General features: G+C 58.0%; 9 protein-coding genes across 9 annotated transcripts; 4 read left to right on the forward strand and 5 right to left on the reverse strand.

The window, feature by feature from the left end:
• The first annotated feature begins 8 nt into the window (after positions 1-8).
• Positions 9-2,260, forward strand: QBC33DRAFT_81728 (O-methylsterigmatocystin oxidoreductase). The gene is made up of 8 exons (XM_060433108.1): positions 9-349; positions 410-542; positions 603-940; positions 1,022-1,137; positions 1,221-1,364; positions 1,423-1,820; positions 1,886-2,029; positions 2,087-2,260. Exons 1-8 carry the CDS (start codon positions 142-144, stop codon positions 2,169-2,171), a joined length of 1,566 nt encoding a protein of 521 aa, XP_060283452.1. The 5' UTR covers positions 9-141; the 3' UTR covers positions 2,172-2,260.
• Positions 2,261-2,868: 608 nt separating this feature from the next.
• QBC33DRAFT_570196 (putative sterigmatocystin biosynthesis monooxygenase stcW) lies at positions 2,869-4,653 on the reverse strand (the record flags this gene model as incomplete). Its single annotated transcript, XM_060430567.1, has 1 exon — positions 2,869-4,653. One exon carries the CDS (start codon positions 4,651-4,653, stop codon positions 2,869-2,871), a length of 1,785 nt encoding a protein of 594 aa, XP_060283453.1.
• Positions 4,654-5,810: 1,157 nt separating this feature from the next.
• On the reverse strand, positions 5,811-7,948 carry QBC33DRAFT_492458 (4-coumarate-CoA ligase; the record flags this gene model as incomplete). The annotated part of the gene is made up of 4 exons (XM_060425496.1): positions 7,393-7,948; positions 6,320-7,320; positions 6,128-6,231; positions 5,811-6,057 (listed from the first exon to the last, which is right to left on the reverse strand). Exons 1-4 carry the CDS (start codon positions 7,706-7,708, stop codon positions 5,811-5,813), a joined length of 1,668 nt encoding a protein of 555 aa, XP_060283454.1. The 5' UTR covers positions 7,709-7,948.
• Positions 7,949-8,094: 146 nt separating this feature from the next.
• Positions 8,095-9,508, forward strand: QBC33DRAFT_570198 (uncharacterized protein). Its single transcript, XM_060430568.1, has 3 exons — positions 8,095-8,918; positions 8,998-9,215; positions 9,279-9,508. Exons 1-3 carry the CDS (start codon positions 8,343-8,345, stop codon positions 9,343-9,345), a joined length of 861 nt encoding a protein of 286 aa, XP_060283455.1. The 5' UTR covers positions 8,095-8,342; the 3' UTR covers positions 9,346-9,508.
• Positions 9,509-9,559: 51 nt separating this feature from the next.
• Positions 9,560-11,556, reverse strand: QBC33DRAFT_570199 (aldehyde dehydrogenase; the record flags this gene model as incomplete). The annotated part of the gene is made up of 3 exons (XM_060430569.1): positions 11,118-11,556; positions 9,998-11,041; positions 9,560-9,924 (listed from the first exon to the last, which is right to left on the reverse strand). Exons 1-3 carry the CDS (start codon positions 11,220-11,222, stop codon positions 9,562-9,564), a joined length of 1,512 nt encoding a protein of 503 aa, XP_060283456.1. The 5' UTR covers positions 11,223-11,556.
• Positions 11,557-11,740: 184 nt separating this feature from the next.
• Positions 11,741-13,402, forward strand: QBC33DRAFT_587728 (putative alcohol dehydrogenase). Its single transcript, XM_060431524.1, has 2 exons — positions 11,741-12,194; positions 12,320-13,402. Exons 1-2 carry the CDS (start codon positions 12,147-12,149, stop codon positions 13,313-13,315), a joined length of 1,044 nt encoding a protein of 347 aa, XP_060283457.1. The 5' UTR covers positions 11,741-12,146; the 3' UTR covers positions 13,316-13,402.
• A 209-nt stretch (positions 13,403-13,611) lies between these two features.
• QBC33DRAFT_570201 (acyl-CoA dehydrogenase family member 10) lies at positions 13,612-15,064 on the reverse strand (the record flags this gene model as incomplete). Its single annotated transcript, XM_060430570.1, has 2 exons — positions 13,612-14,628; positions 14,717-15,064. The coding sequence occupies 2 exons, from the start codon at positions 15,062-15,064 to the stop codon at positions 13,612-13,614; spliced, it is 1,365 nt and encodes a 454-aa protein (XP_060283458.1).
• Positions 15,065-15,495: 431 nt separating this feature from the next.
• Positions 15,496-17,202, reverse strand: QBC33DRAFT_81795 (uncharacterized protein). Its single transcript, XM_060433109.1, has 3 exons — positions 16,939-17,202; positions 16,627-16,881; positions 15,496-16,543 (listed from the first exon to the last, which is right to left on the reverse strand). Exons 1-3 carry the CDS (start codon positions 16,964-16,966, stop codon positions 15,645-15,647), a joined length of 1,182 nt encoding a protein of 393 aa, XP_060283459.1. The 5' UTR covers positions 16,967-17,202; the 3' UTR covers positions 15,496-15,644.
• Positions 17,203-17,938: 736 nt separating this feature from the next.
• On the forward strand, positions 17,939-20,359 carry QBC33DRAFT_81806 (uncharacterized protein). Its single transcript, XM_060433110.1, has 3 exons — positions 17,939-18,352; positions 18,436-19,854; positions 20,137-20,359. Exons 1-3 carry the CDS (start codon positions 18,146-18,148, stop codon positions 20,314-20,316), a joined length of 1,806 nt encoding a protein of 601 aa, XP_060283460.1. The 5' UTR covers positions 17,939-18,145; the 3' UTR covers positions 20,317-20,359.
• The last annotated feature ends 1,260 nt before the right edge of the window (positions 20,360-21,619 follow it).

A 21,619-nucleotide genomic window follows, 5' to 3' on the forward strand; every position in this document is an offset into this window, starting at 1 on the left:
CTGCCTGAATCACCGTACCAAGATAACGTAGGTACTTCTGCCTCCGCTTATTTTATTAGTGGAACTTGACCATCCACTCGGGCCCGCATCTTTTCCATTTCCCATGACAAAAACGCCACTCACCGACAGCAGACCGCCAGCATGCCGGCGACATTGTTGCATCTAACGTTAATCAACATATTAGTTACAGCATCCGCCCTCATCCTTTACTATGTCCTTGTTCCCTACTTTGTAAAGCCAAAGGTGCCACTTCCCCCCGGTCCGCCGGGCGAGTTCCTACTGGGCCATTATCGAATAGTCCCGGTTAACGAGGCTTTTAAGTGGTATGCGAAATGGGGAAAGGAATACAGTAGGTGCCTCGTTCTTATGAGAAATAGCCATCCTAGGAACTGACTCCCCAATCTCGCAGAATCCGATGTCTTGTTCTTCAAGACCTTCGGCACCAAGTGGATCGTCCTGAACAGTTTGAAATCAGCCGTGGAGCTCTTGGACAAGTGCGGCTCCAAATATGCTGACCGGCCGCGGTTCGTCCTGTTCGAAGAGTGAGTACCCCATTTGCCCGAGACTATGACCGTTGTTTGCAAACTAAGCCATGACTCGAGGATGGGCTGGTCCCCGACCCTGACTTGGCTTCGCTGGGGCCCCAAGATGCGCCTTCACAGGCGGGTCCTACAGTCGCCTTTCGCGCGGTCAAAGATGGGCCAGTATGCCGGTCTCCAGCGAAGGGAAGCCCTCATCTGCTGCAAGGGCTTCATTGACGACCCCGTAAACTGGACTACCGCTATGCGGAGATTTGGGGTCGCTATCGTGCTCAATATCTCATACGGTCTTGAAGTTGACGGGCCTTCAAGCCGGTGGATCAAGCTGGCTGAGGAGTCGAGCAACGCGATTGGCAAGTCTGGTGCGCCGGCAAGCTCGATTATGGATCGGTTTCCCGCGAGTAAGTCTTGAGTTTCGGTCCCTAGTAGCAGAGAAATCCTTGAGGAAGGCAATGCGCTGATATTGCGAAACGCGGTAAAAGCACGCTACCTGCCGGCCTGGCTGCCGTTTCTAGAAAGACTACGATATGCCCGAAAATGGCGTTGGGCAATCCAGTCCATCACGAGTCTCCCATTCGAGGCATCCATTAAGAACATGGTACGCATGCCTCGCCATCTCGTTCCGAGTCGGCATAAATCCATCTACAGCGCCGAGCGATAATCTAACCTGACTGGCAACAGAAACAAAATCTCGACCGCAAGTGTTTCGCTCACAACCAGCTTGCCACATACGCAGACAATGTAGAAAAGGGGTTGCCCAACGAGTTTGACCTCGAGGACATCAAAGGAGCAGCAGCAACCATCACTATTGCTGGGAATGACACTGTATCGTCCCTTCTTATCCCCCCCCTTTTCTTGCACCACTTGGCTGACTCGCTCCCAGACATCTGCGAGTGTAATGCTGCTCGTCCTGTATCTCATGCAGAATCAAGACACACAACGCAAGGGCCAGGAGGAAGTCGACCGGGTTGTGGGCAAAGACCGATTGCCAACATGGGATGATATCCCGAATCTGCCGTATATGAATCTCATTCTGCAAGAGACCTACCGGATGAACCCCCTCTCGCCACTGGGGATTCCCCATGCAAGCATCGCTGATAATGTCTACGAGGGCATGTTCATCCCCAAAGGAACGATCGTCTACCCGAACGTGTGGGCCATGCACCATGACGACTCTGTGTATGCTGACCCCTACCGCTTCTGGCCTGAGCGATATCTGCCCAGGGAAAAGGGCGGTAACGGAGAACCATTCCCCGTGGGGAATTTTGGTTTTGGGAGACGGTACGTTATGCAACGAACTTGCTTGACACGGGAAGTTGTATGCTGATAATTATCACGCATTTCAGAATCTGCATAGGCCGTAATCTGGCGGAGAATAGCCTTCTGATTCAGCTCGCCACGATGCTTGCCACGGTGAACATTGACTGGCCCCCAGGACCGGACGGAACACCAACTCCATTTGAACCCGAGTGGTCATTCCGAGGGCAAGCGTATGATGAGTATATTGACTTAGTAATTATTGGTTTTGGTTTCTAACGATTTCATAGCATCGTCCTGCCTTTTCCGGCGTCTTTCACCAGCAGATCTAAAGCAGTTGAGGGGATGCTTGACGAGGAAGTTCGAAGGATTTAGAAGATGGCGGTAAACGCGACTTCTCGGCCCAAAGAGCTTCACCCTTGATGGCCTGCTTTGAGCCATTGTTATGAATAACGTTAACAGACAGCCGGTCGTCTAGGCGTCAAGGCTGGTTTTGAATTTATTGCTGGGCTGACTATGATATCCGAATAATCGAATTCACTCTTTGGGGGGGTTAAACTGACAAGGATCTTGTTCTTGGAATCTCGCCATCCAAATGTGTCTTGACTGACTGCTGAAGAAGAGGCTCTGAAATACATATGAGACCTGGGGGGGACCAAGCATACCTCAGCACAATCCAATCTTGCAGACGATCTTCATTACGACCCAGGTCAATGCTCCTTTGCAATATTTCAATCATTCCTCATGCCTACACACAAGTATATACGGACCATTTTCAGCACATATTTGATAGAGATTCGGGCATAATTTCTTGAATAGTCGATAGATGTTGCGAGCCACCAGCAATAGTACTGCCATAAACATCTTGTCTATGAGCCTGGTGTGAGACAGTCAATGGATAGGTAGAGGGTACGCATTTAATTATAGATTCAATCCAACGCCACAGATAATTAGCCAACAATCCCATGTGTCACTTCATGTATATACAGAAAGGTTGATTGATATATATCAAGATCGCCCAAGGGAAGCTCTCAAACCGCATCCACCACGACAGAGAACAGGGTAACAAAAATCACAACCTCGCCTCAACAGCCTTCTCCTCCTCCTTGGCCCTGACGCCGCTGAAGGGGACCATCTCCCTCCCCGTGACGGTGCCGCTCTTGGACAGTAGCTTCCTCCGGCCGGCGGTGGAGAGGGGCGGGTCGTCGTCGCGCTCGCGGATGTAGTAAGCCCAGTCGGCCGTGTTGTCCAGCTCGGTCTGGCTGTAGCCGTTACCGAGCCAGGCGAAGCGGTTGCCGGCGTAGCTGACCTCAAGGTCGTCGAAGCGCACGTCGCGCAGCGCCTCGAGGTAGTGCAGTACGCTGCCCGGCCACAGCGCAACGATGGGCCCGTCGGGCCGCGGCTTGTACCAGCTCCGGCACGGGTCCGCCCACACCGTGCCCTTCATGAACCAGTCCTTGTACTCGACGAAGTCGCGGACCGCGTCGGCCGTCGGCGCGAACGTCGCGATGTTGCTGGACTGGTACCGGTCCACCAGCTTGCACATCCAGTCGGCCTGGGCCTCGATGGCGCACAGGACGGGCCCGTTGCCGATCGGGCAGTTGGGGCCGAGGAAGACGAGGTAGTTGGGGAAGCCGTGCGCCGCGAGCCCGAGGTAGCTTTCCGGGTCGACGGCCCAGCGCTCCTGCAGGTTCTCGCCCGAGGGGGCCACGACGGGGAAGCGGGGCTTGAACGAGGTGTCGAAGCCCGTGGCGCAGATGAGCACGTCGACGGGGTACTCCTGCCCGTTGTCGCACACGCAGCCACGCTCCGTCACGTTGGTGATCTCGCCGTAGACGACCTCGACGTTGGGCTTGGTCAGCGACTCGAGGTAGTTCACGCCGGGGGTGAGCCGGCGGCAGCCGACGCTCCACTCGGGGATCAGCTTCTTCTCGAGGTAGGGGTCGTTGAGCTTCTCCTTCATCTGCGCGAGCATATACTCGCGCGTGTCGTTGTTGACCTTGTTGCCCTTGAGGAAGATGCCGAACATGCCGTTGAGGCCCGTCTCGATGATCTTGCGGTACTTGAGCAGCGCGTCGGGCGTGTTGACGAACTCGGCCTTCTCCTCCTCCGAGTAGAGGTGCTGCTCCAGGCCCTGCACCGGCGACACCCACGTCGGCTCGCGGATGAAGGTCGTCACCTTCTTGCACTTCTCGCGGATCGCCGGGAGCACCTGGATGCCCGACGAGCCGTTGCCGATCAGGCCGACGTGCTTGCCCTCCAGGGAGACGGACGGGTCCCAGTTGGCCGTGTGCAGCAGCGTGCCCTTGTAGTTCTCCAGGCCCGGGATCTTGGGCCACTGCCAGTTGTTCAATATGCCGCTGGCGTTGACGAGGATGTCGCAGTGGTCGTTGACGACGGTCCCGCTCGACACGTCCCGGACCTTGACATCGTAGCCGCCGTTCTTGTGGTCCCAGTAGGCGCCGATGACCTCGTGCTCAGTCTTGACATATTGGCCGAGATTGTACTTTTTGGCAAAGCCGTCGAAGTACTCGAAGATCTCCTTGGCCGGCGGGTAGACGGCAGACCAGTCGAGCTTGGGCTCGAAGCTCCACGTGTAGTTGTGCGAGGGGACATCACAGGCGCAGCCCGGATACCGGTTTTCGTACCACGTCCCGGCCACCTCAGGGTTCTTCTCGTAGACGGTGAGACTGAAGTTGTTGAAGTGCTTTTGGAGCTTGTATGCCATGAGCAGGCCGGAAGCGCCGGCGCCAACACATATTACTCGGACATGTCTTTCGGCATGGATCGGACCCTCCAGACGCCTCAGAGCTTCTCGCTCCTGCGGGCAGGTGCCGTTTGATCGAGAGGCGACCATGGTATGTGTGTATGTGTGATAGGAGGGGGATGAGGGTGAGGTGCTCAAGAAATGACTATGAAGCCAGGCGGAGAATGTTCAAGAAGGGGTATCAAACAGAAGACTTTGGGACGAGGTTTGAAGCACGCTGAGGATGGGAATGGGGATCAGACTGGATCTGGAGTTTCTATAGTTGGAGGAAGACGCTACCTACGCTGGTGGATAACCTAGCTCGAGGCAAGCACTGCAGGCAGGGGACCGCGTGAGGGGAGGCGGGGAATGAGGGTGGGAGAGGTGATTCAGCATCCAGTCCGGCCGTCTGGGTATCAAGCGATGCGCATGCAAGATACATAGACGGGGCTCGCCTCGTAAACACTCCGAGTTGAAGATTTCCCTTGGCGTACGAGCAGATCGCAGGGCCTAAGCCGCCATCGTTTGGGGATCGCACACGAATTATTAGATGCATGACTCAGGTGGGCTCGTGGCATTCATACAAAGGCAGAGAGCCACTGACTCGTGCGGGAGCAGGCCAGCAGGCAGGTGGGAATGGGCTGATGGTTGGGAATGCTTGTTTGGGCGCCTATTTGGGGTTCGGGAAAGCTCAACCGGCGTGTCGGGTTGGAGAAATTGGAGAAAAGGGGGGAGTGTGGGGTGTGGGGAATGGCATCAGGGGGTGAGCAAAGGTACGTGGTACCTATGTACATACGGCAAAGCTTTATCCACCCCATCTGCTGACCGACTCCGATTCATGATGTACTTAATAGGCTGCCTGCCGGATACCTTTTCTATCCGCGCCTCCTCGTCCGTCCTGAGCCTGTCTTTGTCCGGTGGCCCTTGAGCCGAACGAACAGAAAAGCTGGGCCACTTATGTCAAGTCAGCTGTACCGAAGGAAAAGGCTGGGAATCCACACCGCTGGGAACTCCCGTCTTCACTTGGGTTTGTCATATGAGAGTTGTTTAGGTGGAGGTTCTACTCGTAGACAGTTCGCTACATTGTGCTTCCCGGGCGGCTCAACTTTTGCACATGGATAACCACAATATGGGAATTGGGGACCTTAGAAACCACTCAAACTGGGATGCAATCGTAGCCCTCTACTAGCCATTTGCCTTGCTTTCATCAACCTGGGATATGTTTATGTTTCTATTGCACAAGTGTCTATTATCCATGGTTGGACAGGTCAGAGTCTCGATCTCTCCACCTTGGCCAACGCTTCTGCATCCTTCTTGGCCCATTCTCGCATCGTCTTCCTCTGGATCTTGCCGCTTGCAAGTTTAGGGACCTCGTCGATGAAGACTACGCCGCCGACGAGCCATTTGTGCTTGGCCAGTAGCGGCTTGACCCATTCTTGGATGTCTTTCGGCTGTATTTTCCCCTTCGACCCTGGCTGGATCACCACGTAGGCTCGTGGCCATTCCTGGCCGTCTCTGTAAAGCACGCACACAAGTCACATCAGCGGAAAGTGACACATTGGGAGGGGCCGGGCTCTCGACGTACATGGTAATTCCCACCACTGCTGCGTCGGCAACGTGCTCGTTCTTGAGTAGCACCGCCTCCAGCTCGGCAGGGGCAACCTGAAGGGCGTTGACTTTAATGAGTTCCTGCAGAACACACACAACACGGTTAGTAGAGGCCCACGGGTGAGACAGACAGAATGGTAAGATTCGGAAAAGGCGTGGAGATATTTACCTTCTTCCGGTCCACGATCCAGAAGAATCCCTCGTCGTTGCACAGGGCGATGTCTCCGGTCCTCAACCAGCCGTCCTCGCTCAGGCTCTCCTTGGTCGCCTCGTCGTTCCCCCAGTATCCGAGGCAGATGTTTGGGCCGCGGACGTACATCTCGCCGGGCTGGCCCGTGTCGACCTCCTTCCCGTCCTCATCGACGAGCTTGCACTCGCAGTTGGGGTCCAGCCTCCCGACACTCCCAGAGTCATCCTTGATGCCGCCGGGAACGTGCAGGGCGCCGCAGGTGACCTCGGTCATGCCCCAGCCCTGGTTGATCTGCATGTTGAACCTGCGCTGGCACTCGTTCTGCAGCTCCCTGCTCAGGGGCGCGGCGCCGCACAGCACGTCCTTGACGCTGCTCAGGTCGTAGCGGGACGTCTCGGGCCGCTTGCTCAGCATGACGAGGATGGGCGGCGCGATCTGCAGGCTCGTGATGCGGTAGCGGCCGATGGCGGCCAGGAAGTCCTCGTAGCGGAACTCGCGCATCACGTAGATGGGCACGGCCAGCCGGACGGCCATCAGGATGGTGTACAGCTGGCCGTAGGCGTGGTACAGCGGCAGGAACCCGATCCACCGCTCCTGGGGCCGGCGTGAGAAGGGGTACGGCTTGTGCGCGTACCGCATGAAGATGGTCTGCTCCACGTTGGCGATCAGGTTGTGGTGCGAGACGCACACCCCCTTGGGCAACCCCGTCGTCCCGGAGCTGTAGTTGATCGTCGCCACCGTCTCCTTGGACTCCTCCGGCCCGAGCTCCGGCCAGCGGTACGTCTCGCCCTGCGAGGAGGTTCCGATCATGGCCCGCCAGTCGGGAATGCCCAGCTTGGGTGGGTTCTCCGAGTCTGAGAACTGAAACACCCGGCTCCGTGGGATGCCGGCCTTGGATGCGGCCTCGAGCGCCGTCGCGAGGTAGTCGGGGTGTGCCAGGATGATCTTCGCGGTGGTGTTCTCCATCTGGTGGGCCAGTTCTTTCGGGAAGTGAGTTAGTAAACACCAAACAAAACCCCTGATTTTGTCAATGCCTCGTGGTCATCACATACCAGGAATCGTATAAGCCGGGTTGGCGCCGCTGAAGACCAGGCCTGCGCCGACAATACCCAGATAAGCCACAGGGACGAAGATGTGGTTAGGAGTGAAGATCATGGCCACATCTCCTCCCCGTAGGCCGAGACCCTCGAGGCCAAAGGCCAGGCGCTTCACCCATTGTAGAGCCTGCTTTGGGGAGAGCCGCCTGCTATTGTCCTTGCTGTCTATCCAGATATCCTGCTCGAGGGGCTCCTGGTCCGGGGGGAAGATGTAAGTGAGGATGTTTGTCTCGGGGATGGAGATGATTGGGTAGGGCGACTTGTAGACCATCTTGAAGCGGGACCAACTATGTGGCAGGACGATCTAGGAGGATCAAGTTGTCCAAGGGGAATGAAATGCCAACAATGCCAACACACTCCTCCGAGATATTTCAGTCGACATCGTCTTCCAAGTAGGCAGTTCCACCATCCACGACTACAGTCACCTCGCGACGATGTCCCATGCTGGTACCTTCGCCCAACCCCCCAACCGGTCCCTCCCTCGGGTATTGCGGGGTAAGCAAGTCCACACACTACTGGATGCTGTCTGCGCGTAAGTCACCGGGAAGTGGAACTGAGGGACAGCGGAAGCCTTCTCGGCGGGTGCCACATGCCCCGCACAGCTGCTTAAATACAGTGGATTTAGTGGGCTCAATGCCGACTACAGCCACGGAAACGCGGCTGCTTACACAGGCCGAAGAACAAGGAGGGAAGCCCAACGCCAGTTTACAGAGAGGGCAAGGGAGCATGATGTAGTTAGTGCAGCTTCAGAGGGAGTCAACCGAGTCCTTCCAGTCTCAATATTTGACCTCAGTTGTTGATCAACACAACGGCAGATTGCTTACTCCTCAATTGACTGCACTCCTTGACCTCATTACCCACATTCTCTCCCTCTCTAGGCCCCACAAACACAAACGCAAATCGCCATGTCCGACCTCCCCAACTTCAACTCCATGTTCTCCCTCGAGGGCAAGACCGCCCTCGTCACGGGTGGCTCCCGTGGCCTCGGGCTGCACATGGCGACGGCCTTCCTTCGCGCTGGGTGCTCGCTGGTGGTCGTGACGGCGCGCAAGTCGCAGGGCGAGCAGGGCATCGACCAGGCGGTGCGGCGGCTGAACGCGCTCCCGGGGATCCGGGGCCGGGCCGTGGGCGTCGCCGCCGACGTGGCCAGCTCGGACGACATCGTCCGGTTGGTCGGCCGCGTGCGGGAGGAGCTCGCCGGCGCCGGGAAGAAGGGGCTCGACATACTCGTGTGCAACGCCGGCGCGGCGTGGGGGTCCCGGTTCGAGGACGCGCCGCCGAGCAGCTCGATCAAGATCCTTGACCTCAATGTCAGGGGCGTCTTTGAGCTGGTCCAGAAGTCGCTGCCACTTCTTGAGGCGGCTGCGTCGAAGACGGACCCGGGGAGGGTGCTTATCATCAGCTCTACGGCCGGGTCCAACGTGCCGCACGTCGGCGAGCATGGAACTATCATGTACTCGGCCTCCAAGGCCGCTGCCCACGTGAGTTCTCCTCTCCTCTTTCCTTTACCCCTTTCCCTTTCGGTCTTTCCACCGTCGACTCACCAACTCTTTTCAAAAGCATCTGGGCAGGAACCTCGCGGTTGAGTTGGGCCCGCGGAACATCACGTCCAACGTTATCGCGCCGGGCTTCTTCCCTTCGAAGCTGGCGCAGGGCCTGATTCAGAATCTCGGAGGGATCGAGTCACTGAGCAAGGATAATCCCATGGGACGGCTAGGAGAGGCGGAAGATATCGCCGGAGTGGCCGTGTTCCTGTGCACACCCGCCGGCAAATATGTGTAAGTCCCCTTTGATGACAGGTCTGATGGGGTATCCCTGATTTTTGTACTAATCTCCTGTAGAAATGGCGAGGATATCGCGGTGGATGGTGGTGCGAGACTCTCCGCGGGAAGGATGTCAAGGCTCTGAGATGTACGATAGACTAGGTAGAAGGCGCACACATACCCCAAATCGTGCACACGGGCTCTCAAACACTGATCACAACACGTGCGGGCAATTGCATCCAACATGTTTGAAGACAGGCCTCGGACGGACTCAGATAGCAAGCCCATGATTCGGAATTTCAGATGCCCTTTTAATATGTCACATTGAGCCTCTAAACTACCTAGAACAAGCACAATCCCCCTAATACGTCAGGTTGATAAACACCGTCTTAGGCTCGGTGAACATGCGGAGGGCATTAATAGCATTCTCGCGGCCGATACCGCTCTGCTTGTTGCCGCCAAAGGGGGCCTGCAGGAAGGCCATGCTGACGCAGTTGACGCCGACCATGCCACTGTCGAGCTCGGCGGCCAGGCGCATCGCCCGGTTGACGTCCTGCGTGAACACGCCCGCCATCAGCCCGTACTCGCTGTCGTTGGCCAGCGCCACGATCTCCTCCTCTGTCCGGAAGCTGTTGAGCACCGCCACGGGGCCGAAGATCTCCTCCTGGCTAATCTCGGCGTCGTGCGCCACGTTCTCGAATACCGTCGGCTGCACGTAGTAGCCCTGCGGAAGGGGGTGTTAGTGCTGTTTCCCAGTACGTACGTACTTGATCTCGGCTTCTTCTTTTTTTTCTTACCTTGCCTCCCACCTTCTCTCCTCCCACGAGCAGATTGCCCTGGCTGCGGCCGCGCTCAATGAAGCCCGACACGCGGTCGAACTGCATCTTGTCGACGAGGGGCCCGATGGTGGTGGTGGCCGCGTCCGGGTCGCCGACGGCCGCGGCCTTGTCCTTCATGGCCTGCTTGTACTTTGCGACGAATTCCTTGTAGATGCCCTCCTGGACGTAGACCCTGCTGGCGGCGAAGCAGACCTGGCCCGTGTTGGCGGTGATTGCGTTTGCGCACCACGCGACGGCGTTGTCGAGGTTGCAGTCGTCGAACACGACGGCGGGGCTCTTGCCGCCGAGCTCGAGAGTCACCCGCTTGAGGTTGCTGCGCGCCGCCATCTCCTGGATGCGCCGCCCCGTCGACGTCGAGCCCGTGAAGCTGACCTTGCGGACGCGCATGTGGCTGGCCAGCAGCGCGCCCGTGGTGCCGTCGCCCGAGATGACCTGGAACACGCCCGGCGGGAAGCCGGCCTCGCGGATGAGGGTGCCCAGCGCGAGGGCCGCGAAGGGCGTCTTCTCGGACGGCTTGAGGATGAAGCAGTTGCCCGTGCTGAGGGCGGGGCCGGCCTTCATGCCGACGTTGGCCAGAGGGCCGTTCCACGGGATGATGCCGCAGGTGACGCCGAGGGGCTCGTTGCGCACAATCTTGAGGAAGCCGTCCTCCTGCGGGTACGTCTCGCCCGCGAACTTGTCCGTCCAACCGGCGAAGTAGCGGAAGCCCTCGGCCGCCATGTTGATCTCGAACGAGCCGAACGAGCCAAAGGGCGCGCCCAGCGTCTCCCGGGTCAGCTCCGCCAGCGCCTTGCCGTTCTGCTCGATCAGGTCCGCCAGCTTGAGCATGCAGTCGCGCCGGACGTTGGGCAGCGTCTTGCGCCAGGCCGGGAACGCCGCCTCGGCCGCTGCAACGGCCGCGTCGACGTCCTGCTCACCCGCTAGGGAGACATCGTTGGCTACCAGGGAGCCGTCCTTGGGGTTGTGGAGCTCGAGCTTCTTGGGGTGTTTGCTGTCGACGTACTGCAACAGACATGTGAGTGACCACTTTTTTAAAGGGCAAAAGAATGGGGGGGTTCTGGCCGGTGGATATCCCTACCTCATTGTTGATGAAGAGTTTCTTCGGCAAGTTGCTCTTAGTCCAAGAGAACTCGGAGCTGATGTTCTTGGTAGACTCCTTGAGGGAAGGCCCGAGGGAAGTCATGGTGAATCACGATGTTTATTCTCAACTAATGCCACAGGCAGGACTTAGTCGGGAGAATACAAGGGGGTGACGATTGGGTCTCAAGTTTCACAGATAGCTCGTGTTCTCTTCCCACTTTCCCTCTACAATGGCTGACCGGGTGCCCATGATAAGGAAAGCAAACAAGCCACGCCCGCTGCGTCATCGCTCCTCCTCCCTCCTCATGTTGGAGAGGCGCCGCGCTACAGAATCGAAGACCCGCATGCATGGCCAGGCCATTTTGTGCTAGCCTCACTCCCGTGGGCTAGACGGCTATTCGTTACCATGTGCGTGCGACTCCTGCTATTGTTTCGCGGGGGCGGTACAGACAAGAGAGCCCGCGGTGGGCAAGTCTCGCGCATTCCATTTTGTTCAGACCACGAGTCACGATTGAGGCTAGGCGGGTCGGATCTTGACTCGTGAACTCCGGCTGTGGGTCAGGCTATCCATTTCCGTCGATAAATTGCAGCTAATGACCACTCTCACCAGGGCAGGCAGGGGGGTGGGAGACACCCTGCACCTTGCACCCTGCACCTTTCCCCCGCATTCCCCATCGCGGGGTTAAGTTGGAGATCTTTGCCCCGCTCATCGTGGTCGCCAACCTTCTTCCTGAAATCGCAAATTGTACACGTACTAGAGGATGGCGCAGGAACAGCGACTCCGCCCTTCCGCGATCGCCGGATCTACTGACTCTGCGGCACCTTAGTCGTGGAGCTAGCCGTGGCGGTTTGGGGGTGAGCAACAGCCTGTTCGTTATATGTGAGACCCAGTCGTGGTTGTGGTTGAAGCACCGTGAGAGCTTTTGTTGAGAGCTTGTAGAGTATCGTCAATAACATTCTTTACTTTGACTGTAGTTACTTGAATCCAAATCCAACCACATATCAATCCCCTCAGAACTTCTTCACGATGAGCCCGAGCATCCCCAAGACGCAGAAGGCGGGTCAGTGGGATCCGGTAAGATAATGACTTCACTCACCCTGACAACCTCTCTGGCCAGTCTATCAAGGTGTTCCTGAATGGGGGCCGGCTCCAGGCTCCAGCAGATGACTAGGATTACATTATCTAATACCCTCGAGTAGCAATTGCAGAAGGTCGTCATCAACGAGATCCCCGTACCGCAGCCCGGCCCCAATGAGTTCCTCGTCAAGATCCGGTCGGCGTCGCTCTGCCACAGCGACATACTGGCCACCAAGCAGGTAACCAAGCCGACAACTCTAAGCCACGAGGGCGTCGGATACATCGTGTCGTCGCACCCGTCGGCCGAGGGCAAAGGGTTCAACACCGGCGACCCCATTGGCTTCCTCTACATCACCGGCTGCTGCTTCGAGTGCTCCGGGTGCCACCTCCACAACCTGCACTGCGAGACGGGCAAGCAGCTCCTGCACGGCTTCACGACCGACGGCTACTTCCAGGAGTACGCCGTCGTCGACTACCGCAACGCCGTCGTGCTGGACGAGAAGATCTGGGACATGACGCGGGCATCGCCCGTCTTCTGCGCCGGCATCACCGCCTTCCACTCGGTCGACAGCTGCGAGCTGCAGCCGGGCCAGTGGTTCGGCATCGTCGGGTGCGGCGGCCTGGGCCAGTACGCGACGCAGTACGCCAAGGCCATGGGCCTCAAGGTCGTCGGCATCGACGTGGCCGACGCCAACCTCGAGGAGACGCGGAGGCTGGGCGCCGACGCCGTCTTCAACTCGAGGACGAACCCAAACTACCTCGACGAGATCAAGGAGCTCACCGGCGGCGGCTGCCACGCCGTGGCCGTCTACACAAACGTCAACGCCGCCTTCACGGGCGTGCCTGCGCTCATCCGGCTCGGCGGCACCATGATGGTCATCGGCATCCCGCCAGAGCCGCTCCAGATCAGCGCCATGGACCTGGTGCTCGGCAAGTTCAAGATCAAGGCTGACAGCACGAGCATCCCGCAGCGGATGAAGAAGGCCGTCGACTTCACGGCAAAGCACCGCATCATGCCCAACGTGGATGTCCGGGAGGGCCTAGAGTCGCTGCAGGGTATGATTGACGAGATGAAGCAGGGGAAGAACACCAAGAGGACGGCCATTGTATTTAACTAGGTGGTCGGTTGGTGGCTATTAGTATCTCCATAAAAGAGGTAGATGACTTGATGTGATGAATGACATGTACATATTTTACATAGATAGAATGGCATGCATTTTACATACAGTATGCCCACCACAACGCTTGAAGTGTGTATTGAGTGTGAGATTATGTCTGCCCAACTAATATATGTTCCTATCACACATACACACGACGTTTACGGGGACTCGACTGGGTCATGAACAAAATCCAAGAGTATTCCCAAGAGGTGCTAGCTAGCAGCTACAACAAAAGAAAGGACATGCTAGGCTACCTAGGCAAACGTGATATACTTCTCGCCGTACTGCTCAGCAAATTTCTTGTATCTCTCCTGGTAAACCTGGTGCCTCTTCCTGAACTCCGCGGCCGTCTTCATCTCCTCCCTCCCAACCTGGTGCCTATGCGCTGCGTCGGGCCCGTCGGCGACCCTCACGAAGCGGGCATATGTCCACATCTCGGGCAGCGGCGTGTGCTGCGTCAGGCCCTGGCCGCCGTAGATCTGCATGCACTCGTCGATAACGCGGGCGGCCAGCTCGGGCACGAGGATCTTGCTCTGGGCGATGGCGCGCTTGCCGGCCTTGTTGCCGAGCAGGTCCATGGTGTCGGCGGCGTTGAGCACGACGAGGCGCGCGGCGTCCAGCTCGAGCCGCATCTGCGCCACGCGCTCGATGTTGCTGTCGAACTCGCCGATCAGCTTGCCGCGCGGCCGCTTGCGCTCGTCGGTGCACCGCAGCAGCGCCAGCTCGTAGGCCCGCTCGCACTGCCCGATCAGCCGCATGCAGTGGTGGATGCGGCCCGGGCCGAGGCGGCCCTGCGCGATCTCGAAGGCGCGGCCCTCGCCGAGGATGATGTTCTCGACGGGCACGCGCACGTTCTCGTACAGGTACTCGCCGTGGCCCTCCGGGGCGTGGTCGTAGCCCATGATGGTCAGGTTGCGCACCTGCGTGATGCCGGGGGTGTCGCACGGCACGATGAGCGTCGAGTGCCGGCTCCACCGGTCCGGGTTGCCCGGGTCGCTGCACCCCATCAGGATGTAGAAGGACAGCTCCTTGTTCCACAGGGAGTTGCCGTACAGCTTGCGCCCGTTGATCACGTACTCGTTGCCCTCGCGCGTGATGCGGATCCCGATCTGCGTCGCGTCAGAGCTCGCCACGTCCGGCTCCGTCATCGAGTACGCCGACATCATCGTCCCGTCCAGCAGCGGCTGCATCCACTTCTTCTTCTGCTCGGGCGTGCAGTACTTGGCCAGAAGCTCGATGTTGCCCGTCTCTGGCGCGTGGCAGTTCATGGTCTGCAAGAGGAGGAAAGGGGGCATCAGTAAGAGAGAGAGAGAGAGAGAGAGAGAGAGAAAAGGGAGCACAGAAGAACGGAACACTAACCTGAGCGGCCCAGTAGCACCTCCCCATGATCTCGGCGCAGCACGAATACTCCAGGTTCGTCAGGCCAGGGCTCTCCTTGAAGTGGTTGGGCAGGAAGAGGTTGAACAGCCCCCTCTCCTTGGCCTTCTGCCTCAGCTCGTGCATCACCTCCTGCGTCTTCCACCGGTTACCTTCGAGCTGGGCCTTCATGATCTGCTCCCGCGGGATGCACTCATTCTCAACCCATTCGTGCACCGCCTGGATTTTCTCAATGGCCAACGGCGAGAGCTTCTGCCGGACCCAGGGCGGTATCCTCGCAAAAGCTGGGCCGCTGAAGGCCGGGTTTTCTGCAGCTGTTTGGGGAGACATGGTGAGAAGAGTACCCTGTTGTTTGGTATTCTCGGTAAGTATGGAGGTGAGAATGAAACAGCTCTCAACTTGTTCATATACCACTTCAGTGATCCCAACCGCTATTCGCTTCCTCCCATTCCCATTGTGGCTCGGCCATTCAGATAAGCTTGTTAGAAGTCGAACCACTGCGGGTGTTCTCTTCCCTCCCCGCAGTTTACCGCGGTTGGGAGGCTAAACTAGCCACCTGCAACACCCCCTAACCCCCCAAACAGTAACCAGACTACCTGTCATTGTGGAGTAGTGGAGCCTACCTAGGCTGAATCTCAGCGCTCAAACAACCAAGGATGGCCTCGGCACAAACCCCCGAGGCCCGGCGATGAAGCAACGGGAACACCTGGAATGGTAAGCACACCGAACAGGCTGTGGTTGGCCCAGCGAGAGGCACATTTGTGAGACATCTTCGACGTTTGTTTTCAGATCAGTCTGCGTCGCGGAAAGGACCGCGGGATATGAACATGTATGCACTTCTTTCCCCCCCTCACTCTCTCGTTCTGTATGAGCTACAAGTTATATACCAAAAAGCTGCTAGCAAAGAAAACTACGGGATGATCTTGGCCTTCTTGAACCGATCAAACGCCGTGTACCACGCCGTCTTAGTATCAACATTCTCGGCCAGGTCGCCCATCATCTCGTGGCACTTGGTCAAGTCCATCTGCCTGTCAAAGTTGAGCATCGTCATGATAAAGTACGGGAACCCGCCGTAGCTCCTGCCATTGCCGACGCGCCCCGTCACGAGCCCATGCTTCCTCTCCAGCACCTTCCACTCCTCCCCGTGCTCGGCCAGGTAGGCCGCTGGCTCGGGACCGGACCCCCCCGGCGGCGGCGGCGTGCCCTTGAGGCCAAAGTAGTCGCAAATTATCGGCCACTTTGCGCTCCACGTCGACGGCTGGGCGTTGTCGGCGGCGTTGTACCGCTGCTCCGAAGACTTCTCCGGGTGCAGCGAGGCGACGATGGCCACCTTTGCGCACACGTCCTGGCTGCTGTCGTTGCTCAGATTCCGCCACGAGACCTCGGTGCCGGGGAAGGCGACCTCGGCGCCCGGGCCGTTGATGTGCGCGTACAGCGACAGGTACAGGGACAGGGCCTGGGCGAGGCAGTATATGTTGTTGTTGGGCACGAAGCCGACGATCATGTCCGGGATGATGTCGCACCACGTCCACGCCTTGCCGCGCGACATGGACGAGAGCATGTCCGTCTGGCTGTAGTAGAACATCTCGGACGCGTACGGCTCCGGTATCCGCGGCAGCGTCTCGCTCAGCGGGAGGTCGTTGGCAAACGGGAACTTGTCCAGCAGGTGCACGCCGTACGCCTTGGTGCCCGTCGGGAGGACCACGAACTTGAGGTTGGGAGAGACCTGCTCGACTGCCTTGATGGCCCGCGAGATCAGCTCGACGTTGATGCTGATCTCCTTGGCCGGGTCCGGATCCATAATGTACGCTGGAGCGAGGAGGATCGTTAGAACGCGGACTAAACCAAGATATGAAGAAGGGACCATTGCCCTCAGGTCGTTGCATCCTCACCGAAGAAATAGACATGTGACACGTCCTTGATGTTCTTGACCTTCTCCTTCAGTTCGGCCTCAAGCGCCTCCTGACCCTTCGGGTTCAAGATGTCGACGCCGCTGACGACCTGCAGCTTGGAGGACTGGGGCCATTGCGCCGCCTCCGGGCTCAGCGGCCGGTTTGTGAGCGCGGTGACCGAGGCAAAGGCGTCGGGCGTAGGATAGCCGTTGAGGATCTGGTTGGTGATGGCCCATCCCGTGATGCCACTGGCACCTATACCCCGTTAGCTTCTTGGAATCTGGGTTGGGGTAAACATGGGCTTCTTCGTACCGAAGACGAGGGCGTGGTTGGCAGACATGTTGGATCTCGGAGTCTCCTTTCTACGCGACTGGTGACCGGCAGAGACAGAAACGATACAATGCAACTTGGATCAGAAAAAAATATGTTATCGCTTACGATGTCGTCAGGCGATGGCGGCGGGGACGTCTCTCTCAGATCTCATGTACTCCAGCCATGTGTGTGAGGGGTATGCGCAAAAGATCAAGCGTCCAACTGGGGGGAGTCCCTGGGGGCCACATTTGGACCCAAGCCATCTCCACGGGATACTGGAATTGAACCACCGGGCGAGAATCGATGCGCTACCATAGAGCTGTTGGTCAGCTCCTAGGAAACCCCAACTGAGGGTCCTTCAACAGCTTACCGATGCGGCGCGCGCTGGGCAGCCAGCCAGCCGGGAGACAGTAAGCATATCGCACAGAGACCCATCTCCAAGGCAGAGCTTCTCCAATCTTGGCCGGCATCTGCCCCACTTCTCCGCATAGCTGGCTTCGCATGCTAGGAAAAGCTTTCCCCTCCATCAAATCAGCACCCCTCCAGGCCTGCATGTCGGTAAATGCATGTGCGCATCTCCAAGGGAAACAACACGTGCTAATGATTCACTGGCTGCAGGGACCCTTGCAAGGGTCGGCTCGTCCGTGGCCGAGCCCGTGGAGGAGGGAGGCTGTCATGAGAGCTGTCGCCGCGCCGGAAATGCACATCCCACAAGGGCCGGATCTCCCAAATCTGGAGACTGAGAGAGGCTCAGAGATGGGGGGGATTTTCGCCCTTACGGAAGATGAATAGCATTAGCACTGAAGACAAGCCTCTGGGCCCTCTTCAACACGTTAGCTGCTTGCGAAGACCTTGACCTCGGGCGGCGATTGGCTGAGCCGTTCCAACTACGCTTAACGGAAACGCACATGCTCTCTAAGTCCACAGGCGCGGCTTTTGATGTCTTCTTCCTGCCCGCCGCCTTGCCCACTGTTTATCAGGTAGCCTCGCCATCTTGGCAATAGATCGTAACAGGTGGTGCCAGAACCTGATAGATGTCGAACCACCCCGACTACCACCCCTTCCGGTAATTTTCTCGACCTCCCGTCGCGCCGCAAGTACAAAGCCTCCGACAAGGAGAGTTGGTGATCTTCTGTCTTTCTCTATCGGCACCATCCTCAAGTCGTCGTCTTCTCAAGATACCCAAACCCTCTCTCTCGACATCAACATGGCACCCTCGGCGACGACGGCCCCTGAGGTGAACGGCACAACGCCTGCACAGGCAAACGGAGTCCAGGATGCTTCGAGCGAATTCTCATATCCCGAGATGGCAGCCCCTTACCGGGTGCTCAAGCAGTACCACTCCAAGCCGACGAAGCTGAGAGTCGCCTGCGTCGGTGCGGGCGCCTCGGGCATGTGCCTCTCGTACAAGATGGTCTGTTTTCTGCCCGACATTACCAACACCGGAACGGGGAAGATATATGGCTACTTGAAAGACTAACACGGGAGGGGAAATAGAACAAGATGATGGTCCCCGGGAGCTGGGAGCTGACCCTCTTCGAGAAGAACGCCCACTTCGGCGGCACCTGGTATGAGAACACGTATCCCGGAGTGGCCTGCGACATCCCCTCCCACCTGTACACCTTCTCGTGGGACCCCAAGCCCGACTGGTCGCACTACTTCGCCTACGGTGGGGAGATCCAGCGGTATTTCGAGAACTTCGCCGAGCGCCACGGCTGCAAGAAGTACATGAAGCTCAACACCAAGGTGGTCGAGTGCCGCTGGGACGAGGGCAGGGGGATCTGGAACCTCACGCTCGAGGACCAGGTGACCAAGGACCTCTGGCACGACTGGTGCCACGTGCTGATCAACGGCACCGGCATCCTCAACAACTGGGCCTGGCCCGAGGTCGAGGGGCTGCACGACTTCGCCGGCCCCAAGATGCACTCGGCGCAGTGGGACCACTCGGTCGACTTCAAGGGCAAGACGGTCGGTATCATCGGCACGGGCAGCACCAGCGTCCAGATCGTGCCGACGCTGCAGCCCGAGGTCGGACACATGAAGGTCTTCATGCGGTCCTCGACCTGGATCTCCCCGCCCTTCGGCGGCGGTGTCCTGGACTCGGAGCTGCGGAAGGACGCCGTGGACAACGACGCCGGGAAGAGGCAGTACACCTTCACCGACGCGGACAAGGAGAAGTTCAGGGACGACAAGGAGTACCACCTCATGTTCCGCAAGCGCATCGAGGCCGAGATCAACTCACTCTTCGGCATGTACCAGCAGGGGTCGGAGATGTCGAACCACTTCCGCAAGGCCATCACCGAGGAGATGCACCGGAGGATCGGGCCGGGCCATGAGAAGCTCAAGGAGTTCATCGTGCCGAAGTGGTCGCCCGGCTGCCGGCGCATCTCACCCGGCGACGGCTACCTCGAGGCGCTCGTCAAGCCCAACGTTGAGACGGTGTTCGGCGGCATCAGCAAGATCACGAAGGAAGGCATTGTCACGGCAGACGGCCAGCTGCACAAGCTCGACGTGCTCGTGTGCGCAACCGGGTTCAAGGTGGCTTTCCGGCCGGCCTTTAAGGTCATCAACGGCGAGGGCAAGACGCTGGACGAGGACTGGGGCGAGGGAGTCAACCTGTACCTCGGGGTGTCGGCGCCGCGGTTCCCCAACTACTACACCATCGTAGGGCCCGGGGCGACGTGGTCGTCGGGCACGCTACTGCCGTCAATCGAGACGACCATCGAGTACTCGGTCAAGATGATGAAGAAGATCCAGCACGAGCAGATCCGGTCCATCGACGTGCAGCAGGGCGCCGTCGACGACATCTACGCCCACTTCGACGCCTTCCACAGCACCACCGTCTTCCAGGAGGAGTGCCGCAGTTGGTTCAAGGACGGCAAGATCAAGAACAGGATCTACCTGTGGCCGGGATGCGTAAGTTTTGCCTGCCGCGAGCGGTTTCCCATCTAACCAACCCTATTCCCTGTCTGCCTTAACAACCTCGATCAATCAAGCCCACCCCCAATCTATCACCTCTTCTCCCCCGATGTCGCTCTCGCTTCATGTTGCCCTTGGTGGTTTTAGTAGCTCCTCTTCGCCCCTCCGACTACTTCGTATTATCCCAAGTCGCGCGTGCGGGGTAACCGGGGGGGGCGATATCGAGAGGGGAAAGAATGCGCAAAGCAATGAAGGCTAACCTGAACGGGCGGTTTGCAGACAATCCACTTCCTCAAGACGATCAAGGAGCCCAGGCTCGAGGACTACAATATCCGATACCGATACGGCAACCGGTTCGCCTTCCTCGGCAACGGCGAGGTCAAGGCCAACACGACGGGCGACGTCAAGGGCTTGAGCACCTATGTCCGCGACAGCGATCACGACTGGGATGTCGAATAATTGTCCTTCCTGCCGTGTGTTCGAAGTATATAAGGGATGAGGGCTTGGAAGGGAAGGAGCATCGCAGCATTGGTACATGGATACATCATCGTCGGTTTTTTCGGCAAATTGTGTGGAGGTGGCACATCAGGGAGAGGAGATGGATGGATTTCTGGAGAAATGAGGGGCAGGGGGCACTCGTTTGGCCAAGCAGGATCTCGCTTCTTGTTATTGGCTGAGGGCCATGGTGGGACTGAATCATTGCAATCCCATCGATCGACAGGACATCTCGGCTTTTCCCTTGTTTTGATTGATTGTGAACAGCATTTAACAATTCTCAACCCAAAAAGACCGCGTTTGTTTGTACGGAGTGCAGAGGTCCCCGATCCCGTGACGCAAATCTGACTGGGACCACCAATCAGAAAGTTGTCACGGCTCGATGAGAACGCGAGGATAAAATAATGATTGTTAGCCCGATTCTTCAGGCAGGGGTCTGTGTCGGAAGCCCCTAGTCCCCATATGCATACAGATGGAAATAGCCTTGCTGCGCAGCCATGTTACATGTTCACCCATCTGAGGAAAGAAAGCATCTCGACAATTTTGTGCATTCCTGCCTTACAACGTACCTGCCTATTGAGAGTCCAGGCTACGGGCTGCACTAGTTACGCGAGCTCGCAGGCAAGACCAATGGCCTCCCTGCCATTCACCCCCAGAGGCTCCCAGAGCTCCCAGAGCTAGCACCAGTTAGCAGGTGCTTGGCTGCAAGAGATCAGGCGATTGAACAACGGGCACAGGGTCAGCCGTGTCAGCCCTCCACAAACCTGCGCAAACTCCACAAACTGGGCAAAGTGGGAAAAGCTGGGCAAGCTGGGGAAGTAGGGAAGCACCCGGCTGGGGAAATGATTTCTTGGGTCTTTCCAATGCTCCGGACCCCCGGGTCGTTCGCGAGTCAGAGGGGGTGTCCATGCTTTGGATAGAACGAGTCAGTATCAATGCGGGGTTTGCCGGGGCCAGCCCCGATTCTTCCCATGGATTGCGTGTCATTGGCTGCGGCACCCCCCAAATGTCAACCAGGCAGGTGGATATCCATTCGGCTGGACCACGGCTAACGGGATTTTGCGCGGTTGAAGGGACACGGCAGTGAGCAGCTATGTACATGTACATGTACAGGCTTGCAACCCTCGTACAAGCCCCTGCGGCGGGGTAGGTACCTACCTAAGTGTAGTGTAGAACCGAAGCATGCTGGAAATTGGCATTCCAGCATCTTCCACGGTCATATCAGTGCTGGGGAAAGTGAGAAGGAAGATGTGGGAGATGAAATATA

The sequence above is a fragment of the Phialemonium atrogriseum genome (assembly GCF_030411735.1).
Source record: "Phialemonium atrogriseum strain 8032-3 unplaced genomic scaffold QBC33scaffold_13, whole genome shotgun sequence".
NCBI lineage: Eukaryota > Fungi > Ascomycota > Sordariomycetes > Cephalothecales > Cephalothecaceae > Phialemonium > Phialemonium atrogriseum.